The sequence below is a fragment of the Pygoscelis adeliae genome, unplaced genomic scaffold (assembly GCF_000699105.1).
Source record: "Pygoscelis adeliae isolate BGI_AS28 unplaced genomic scaffold, ASM69910v1 Scaffold453, whole genome shotgun sequence".
Taxonomy (NCBI): domain Eukaryota; kingdom Metazoa; phylum Chordata; class Aves; order Sphenisciformes; family Spheniscidae; genus Pygoscelis; species Pygoscelis adeliae.
In genome coordinates, this window is record NW_008824450.1 from 493,608 (window position 1) to 502,293 (window position 8,686).

Sequence of the window (8,686 nt, forward strand, 5' to 3'; positions counted from 1 at the left end):
TTGTACTAAAATCCAGTACTATCATACTTTTTACACCACTGCACACAACACACTGTCCCAAAAGAAGAGTTATGGTAGGCTATGGGAAGATTCATACACAGCTCTCAGATATGTTCCATCTGGGGATGCTGAACAAGATTTTTTTTTTTCCTTAAAGAAATTAAGAGTTTACATATTTTTCCCCTCCCTCCCCTCAAGAAAAATTAAAGCCTGCTAGGGGCAAAGAAAAAAGCGTTCTTTAGTTTTCTCTTCACCCTCCACAATACTGAAATAACATCAGTCAGGGTTATAGACATCTGTAATTGCCAGGGGAATGTACAATACATTCAGAAACTCCAGGCCCACATATCCTGTAGCTCTGCACTTCACAAACAAAAGGTTGGGGAAAGAAAGAGGGGGGTGGGGTACAGGGAATAAAGGCTTAAAGATTAAAGTCACAGGCAGAGACAGACGGCTCCGTTTTTTAATAACTGAAAACACGAGTTGTGCCTGAATGTGCTCATTGTTTTATGGCAGGGGGGAGAGTCTACGCATGCTGGACTGGCTGGCGACAGAACTGCCTTTACATCAAAAATAAGATTTACAAAAAGGGGAAAAAAAAGAAAAGACACCAAACCCATGCCCTAATTTCCCCTCTTGTAACGGTTAATGATGCATTCAGGTAGAAATCAACAAATTATCCTACCTTGCCTTTACTAAATTGGGAAAAACTTCATGACTAGAAGTACCTGATTGTAACAGCCTAACAGGCACGACTGAAGCCGTGTCTGAAGGCTTTATGCTGTGAAGGAATACAGACTACAACAATAACAGTCATACGTAACAGGCACGTCTATGAAACTAGTAGCTTATAAATCAATTTCTGATAGTTTATTTGCACAATAAAACCAGTGCTGCAAGGCTAAATTATGTGATCGAAGCAGATTTTTATATGGATTCAAGAAGTTTAGCTGTCATGAGGAAGTTCTTAAATCTACTTCAAAAAGTATCACCTATACTTTTAGTGAACAAAATGGTTCACAAGTTGTGTTCACTTCAGTCACTAAATAAAGTTGTTAGCTTAAAATGTTGCACTACACTATTAAAAAATTGAAAAAGCTTTGTTTAGGTTTTAAAAACAATTTTTCTCTCAAAAAAAAATCTAGAAGTACAAGATGCTTATGGCTATTGAATATCCATGATTACACGTATATATTATTTTAAAATTCCATAATATACATAATATCCATAATATAATATTTGTGGGTTAGATCCTATCAGTGCCCAGGAACCCATCAGAAGATGAATGCAATGAGTCCAGTTCCACTGCCAGGTGCCAATGGACTAGAAGTAAACAAGCAGTCTAAACAAACACAGAAAAATAAAACACATTAGAATAAAAATGAAAGAATGATCTAATTTAGCCCAAGATGTTACTATAACAGAGCTTTTGTTTTACTGTATCATTTTTTTACCTGCCAGCTTTGCTTTAAATATAGACAGAAAGGAGATAATTCAACAAGACAACAGGCTCTTTCATCTAAAACCATGAGACTCCCAGTCATAACTTCTTGGGGAAGCCTAAAATAAGGAGCAGGGAGGCACACAACAGGAGTCAATGAAATGTAGCCTCCTGCCCGAAGCAAGCATGCTGTGCAGGGAGGAATCAGTGGCCACAACACACGGCTCCTTGGCCAAAAATGTCAGACCTGGAATGCTCCAACTATCATCCCCTCTTTGTCGATACAACACTTTTGCATCATCAGCCCCTGGTCATCTTGTTGAGATTAAAAATATTGTGGAGAGTTACTGTCTGTTTAGCTAAGAAAAAAAAAGACAGAGTCCATGTCAGAAAGGGAGGGGAAAGAAAAAGCCGAAACATGAGCTCATAAGCCTGCTATGGAGGATAAAGGCAGGCTTTGTTTTACTTTATTCATACCAAGTACGAACAAGAGACTCATCACTGTTTTGAGCTTGAATTGCAAAATTTGTTTTGTATGCAGTACTGCCAACTTGTTTTTCCCCTCATGTAACTAAACTACCCCTCTTTCTCAAAAATAGCTTCTGCTGATGCTCCAGTCAAGTATTTAAGCCTAGATGAAATCTGTATAGTAGCAAAGACTATCATTCTGCCCATGCTATAAACTTTGACACTTCAGAAGCACATACAAAGGCATTCTTATACAGTAAAGACAAGCCTTGGTTATACAACTGATTCTATCCTGAAGTTCTCCTATGCACAAACAAGTAAATTAAAATTAAAAAATATATGAATATTAAAAAAAATATCACTTGGAGGACAGACTGGATATCTAGCCACACTAAGAGTTAGGCAACAGTTACTAAATACTTCTTTGGACAAGAAGTATTAATTCTTTTTAAACTTTCAAATGCAGAAGTCAGTCCAAAAATACAACACAATGTTTAAAAAGTAGTCTTTGGGAGATTAGAGGAAAAAAACACTAGTAAAAAAAGGTCTGTCCTCTGACAGAAACACTACCCACTAGTGCTGTCTCTAAAAGAGCTCAAGGGCAATAGTAAAAGCAGCAAGGGAAAGCACAGTCTGGACTCTAGTTTCTTGCTCTTAGGAAAAGGCGAAGAGGGTGGTAATTTACCATGTACAACCAAATTGTACATGAAAGTTTAAAAACAGCCAATTAAAGCTAACATTATGGAATGGAACTGAGGGTCTGAGTGGAACGCATTAGAAACGCATTCCAGACAATGGCTCCAGAGTCCGCCCGCGAGGCGGATACTGTACAAAGTACAAAGGGTCAAGAAGTTGTTCTTCAAGGGAACCCCAGCTTTGACCAGGAGCCGCAACAGCTTGCCCGAAAGATGAACACTGTACCCAGCCACAAAATGACATCAAGGCTGCAGAGCTAAGTAACACTTGGTCATCACCTGCATTGACAAAATGCTATGCATAGAGTTTGAAAATTATGTCAATCAAGGAAGGGCAAATCTCACTACCATTAAGAATCAAACAGAGGGGGAAAACAACGAACAAAAGACCCACTACAACTAACAGTAATAAACATGCCTATTTCAGTTTAAGTCTCCTGCACATACCTCGTACATTCAACTAGAGCTTTGCTTCTCTGTCAAGCAGTTCAATCTAGAATGACTAAAAGAGCTACCAATGTCTAGTGGGAAGTTAAAAAAGAAAGAAGACTACCTCAAGTTAACAGGACTGTATTACATTTGGCCGTCAGAGCATGGTGAACCCCGATTTTAATACAAGTTTCTTGATTTCTGTGACAGTAATGCAGAAAACTGCTTAGGCTGATGTTGCAGAGGCCTGATGCAGCATGTAACCAAATGGGAAAATAAAGATAGAAGAACAATTACATTATTCCTTGTGTCATGTACTTCAACATACAACTCCATGCATACGCAAACTGGGAAATTCATTCAACTTCATGATACACAATTCTACGAGACTTCTAACACTCTAACTTCCAAACCTTCACCATCTCCAAAAGCCAACAAGAATTACAACCCTTACAAGAACAGCAGTGTTGGATCAAGGATGAAAAACATATCCATGTAAAAAAGGTAAGGCTGTCCTCAGGACAGACACCCTGCAAACAATCTCTGTTTTTATGCCAAGTTTTATTTCAAGCACCTGCATTACTACACAGCTATAGCAGTACAGTACATAAAAAGAAAGAAATCTCTAAAACAAATCAGTCCCAAACAATTAAATTAAGGATGCCCACTCTGGGAAATAGGATACTTTCATTCTCTGCACTGTGCACAAATAATCAGAGCCAAAGTAAACAGCAATATTTTGGAAGACAAATTTTTCTGGACACAGTCTAGCCAGCAGTCAGTTAGCCTGCCTTGCTGCAATGCCGAATATTAGGTGCTTTGTTAACTTACAAATTTCAGATGAAGAGATGAATAGTTGAAGAGTTAACGTTGACCATTAAATTGTTCTTGCTAAGGTTTTAAGAGTTAATACTGCACTACCAAGAAAAGTTTTTATACGCAAAACCACTGCAAACTTATCACTTGAAACCAAACTCAAAGCAGTGATCTATTAGTTTATTCTCAGTTCACTTGGACGGAGTTTTCAACATTCACAAAGGCTGTAACTTCTGTTTGTTTTAAAAGATAAATTTGACTCACCACTCAAATGCTGAAAGAGAGATTTATTTTGTACTCAGTTCTCTGGCCTTCAGTCCATGGCAGACATCAGGCCCTGCCTAACAATTCAATATCAAATCATGACAATAACAAGCATTCTGCATAGCTTGTCATTCCACTAAGTCACATCACATTGCGCCAGAGAATCTTCTCTGAGGAAGCCATTATTGAGCATATGGTACTATTTCATGCTTCCTGCCAGGCCAACAGAAGGGCTTTTGACAGTGTATTTATTTTTATTTAAATTTTTGCTGACTAGGATTGCACAAGATACACACCTCATTTCAGAGTAGTCCCAAGGGGTCAACAGTCATGTAAATCTCACATCCCAGTACTTCAGGACAAAACAAACTATATCATGCTGGATACGCTATCTAAATTGCCAACGCTAGAAAGCACTCCAGATACTGCAGGTTTATGGTATTTGTGTTTCACATTAATACATTCTCCATATAATTAATAAGAGTCCACTGTAATATAAAAGGTAATGCTCACTGTAAAGGAGGAAAGCAGCACAGAGTTTAATTGCTAAATAAAACTAGACACAATACTTGCCAAGATTAGCATTTATACTGTATTAAGAGGGGACGGAATTTAATGATCTATAACCACACAGAGGTAAGAGACAGTAGCAATGCTTGAGTAAACGTTGTCAACAGTACTAATAGGAGGGAAGGTGAAAAAGCTAAGGCATCATGATTTATAAACAGATGACTTTAAGAAATTTGACAGCAGAATAAGTCCTATAAAAAGATATTCCAAATTTCACTGGTAGAGTATTAGTTTAAAAAAATATTTTAAACACTTGAATGATTTACTTTATTATTTAGAAAGAGATACTCATGTGAATGAAGTTTTACAGCCAGCTACGGAGCAAAATACAGACCTGGTCTGAGTTTGTACTGGTTTGGACGTTAATCCTGCAAGCTCCCTTAGAGTTCATTCCTACAAGGCTGCATGAATGCAGATCGCCCAGTTGGGCTCTGAATTGTTACTTCTACAGAGCCGCAAGCATGCACGGCACTTCACAGATAAACACAAAACAAGGCCCCAGCTTCAGAAAGCTCACAGGCTAATTTTAGACCAGTTGTTCCCTAGAATGATGAAAACATTTTAATCTTGGACACAGCCAGGTTATTTTATTGCTTCAAGTTTTATACTTAGAAAAGCACAGATCTTGTGAGGTGAACATACAGAAACCATCAACATACAAAACCAGTCCTTTTTTCTTTAATTATGAGGGGTTTTAGAGATAAAAGTTTTCTATTAGATATTTTGAAGAATCTCAAAAGGTGAAGTTTTCAACACAACCCTGCACAGTAATTTCATAGTACAGCTCAAATACTATATAAAACAGAACAGGCTTAGATTACCATAGATATTTCAGAATAATTCAGAGCAAGTCCTCCAGCGTTTTCTCTAGGATGAATGTACAATTGAATAAAACACAAGTGTTGACTGAAAGGTACAGGCATTTTACAAGTAGTAGTGGCAGCCTGTGTAAACTAAGTTTGTGAGCAGTAACATCTGTTGGTTAAGTAAAACATCACTCAAGATCAAAACCTTCAAGACCAGAGCTGTGCTTCCATGACCAAGAAGGGTCATCGGAAGAAAAAGTACGACAAGTCTCCCAGCTCTGCATCCCACACTCACCCTCCTATGTTTCATTTGATAATTAAGAATCACTTCTTCTCTCCTAAATCTAAATCTAAGTTTTCAGGCTAAAACAGAGGCTGACAATATCCCCAGGGAAGTGGGAAGAAAGCCTACAGAAAACAAAGTCTGCTCAGAATACACGTTGCTCTGCCAAGTTCATGTGACCAGCTCTCAGGAATGCTGGCACTGCTCAAGTTATTCAATGGAAATACGCAACAGACAGACTAAGAATCCTAGATAAACCAGAAAATAAGATGGAGTGCAAAGCAGTAATGCTTCTACCACAAAGTAGAAATACCTGTAAATTTGCATTTCACTCTTTAAAAATGGAACAACTTAACCAGCACATTTCAAGAGACCACTAGTCACAGCAAAAATTCAAAGAGCCGCAACTACAGGCACTGAGCCATCACTATCTAGCTTGGATAGGATTCTAGAAATGGAGTGCCCAGAAGTCCAGCAAAATCATCTGTACTTGCTAATCTAACCTCCACGATACATTCTCAGTTGACTAAGATTAGAAATTCCTAAGCAAGAATACAAAACAGTATCAAAAGTATATCAAGAATATCTAAAAGATTATACACTTCCCTCCTCACAGAAACCCATTCTTAGATGCTTTTGCCTTGTATGAGTTTTTTTTATATTCTTAACTATTACTTCTCACATTTTGTTAAGTCTTATTTCCCATTCACATCATCTAGACTTCAAACAATAGCTTCTAAATTAAACTTTCTGACAGTAAGAACTAGAATTACAGAACAAGACATGGAAAACTCAGAACGAGAACTTAATTTCAGATGAACTTAAATAAACAGGCTTCATTTGTTATCTAGCCACTTCAGTCTTCATATCAAATGATGGAGACAATTGCTGTTGAAGAACCATATAACAGAAGAGAAACGCAAAGGAACTTAATATTCTTACTGACAATTTACTATACACTTAAATTTTGTTAGGAGAGATCCTTAAAGTACTTCCAGTATTTATTTTTTATTAATTATGTTTAAAATGTCACAGTTAATCTGCTTTTGAGGAAAAAATTATCTTGCCATTTTGTAAAAATGGAACATTGAAATAAAGTGTATGAAGAGGAAAAGAGGCAAGTAATGTAGGTACAGAAAAATGAAAGAGTCTTTAATGACGGGTCTACATGGAAGCAAAAAAATTAGAGAAAAATCACATAAATGTTTTGGTTAAAGGAAAGAGTTTTGAACTGAAGCTAAATTCTTAAAAAACAAAAAAACAAAAAACCCCCCAAAAAAACAAAAACCAACAACCCACTTACATGATTTTTACCTCTAGAGTTTCCTGTTAAGCAAGGTTCACATTGAGGGCAGGGGGAGACCTGAGACACAATAAGGGGGAATTTTTTTTTTTTTTAAATCTGCTCATTTGTAGTCACCATGATTTAAACATACATAACATTCTCAGAAAAATAAGAGTTAAGCGTACAGTGAGAAGATTTGCCTCTCTCTGAGAGTTAGATTCTGTTGGTCCAAGGAAAATTAAATCACAACATCTCAGAGTATACAAGTTTTAGGAAGGGCTTTACCAGCAAAATGAAAGCTTTCAAGTTTTCAGTACCAAGAGATAGCAACAACAATCTATTCCCTCTGCAGCAGTACCGAGGAAGGAAAAGAAGCCTACTTCATTTCAGTTTTGTTAATAAACTAGAACTCAAGCTTGTATATACTGTTAAATCTGGAAGCAGACTGAATATATAATTTTAAAACATACAAACAAAAAACATGAAACAAACAGAAGTGAAGCAAAGGTGAGTTACCAGCAACCCTACCTCCCATGCCACAAACCATTCTACCTCACAGTCCACCAGTGCCTACCTAAATTTAATCCTTAACCAGTTATGATAGAAAATGACCAAGGGCAGCTTTTAACAGTATTGAGATCCTTTTCTCTTCTCCTCCCTCTTACTTGTACAGGAAAGGACAACACGTAAGTATCAAGAAATTGCTCTTCAACCCCATTTCCCTCTGCGTTGTCCCTCCTCTTTTCCTTCTCCCCCAACCCCCCTTAAGAAAAGGAAAAAAGATCTTTTAATCGATTTGTGGAACTGCCAGCTTACAAACATGGAGAAAACTCCATTCCAACTACAAGCTTCAAGATCAGCCTGCCACACTGCTTATTCCCCTGCACCTGAAAGAGGCATACCATGAACACTGATGTCCAGCAGACAAAGGCAAAGCCTGGAGATGGACTTCAGAACAAAATTTCTAAAAGTTCTAAGGCGGGGGGGACGGGACAACAAGACACACCTCCTATTTTCCACTTTTCTTAAAAATAAGTCAAGTAAGATCATCATTAAAAACAACGCCAAAGCTATAAACCCCTCTCTACTGCTTTCTTGAATGTTCTTACACGGCAAGAAAAAAAAATCTGCTGAAATTGCTAGGCATCAGCCAAATTCAATAAACCAACACTATCTCTTAACTGTAAATGCATCACTAAGATAAATGAATGCATAATTGAACAGTACTAATCACTTCTTAATGAAATGCTGAAATCACCAAGAAAGGATACAGCCTTGGTGATTAAAGCTCCATTTTTTTGGTTGCTCAAGAGCTAAGAGAAGTAGAAAGAAAGATTACAACTCAGGCATTTAAAATATTTTGCAAAGATCATTACCACTTAGCAGCAAATCATATTTTCCAGAACATATTTAATTTTGGAAAACTAGTTTGATGGGCTATTTTGCTGACCTACTACAAAGTCATGTTTGCCACCTATAAGCTAGTGCCTAAGTATCCTGTGTTTCAATCATGACTGTTAACCACACAACTCCCTGCTTCTTCTGACGAGTTCTCATAAATGTACTGTTTCAGCTGAGCTGATCTTGGCTGCTTTTATTACTGTACTATGCTTCTGGCTCCTAAATGAT

The 8,686-nt window shown here is 37.3% G+C and overlaps 1 protein-coding gene across 1 annotated transcript in view; it reads left to right on the forward strand.

Annotated features, from left to right (window-relative positions):
* Window positions 1–2,703: 2,703 nt before the first annotated feature.
* Window positions 2,704–8,686, forward strand: part of RUVBL1 (RuvB-like AAA ATPase 1) — a 43,359-nt gene continuing 37,376 nt past the window's right edge. The window contains exon 1 of the mRNA XM_009321048.1: window positions 2,704–2,826. Within this exon, the coding sequence (XP_009319323.1) occupies window positions 2,704–2,826 (123 nt within the window). The remainder of the gene's footprint in view (window positions 2,827–8,686) is intronic.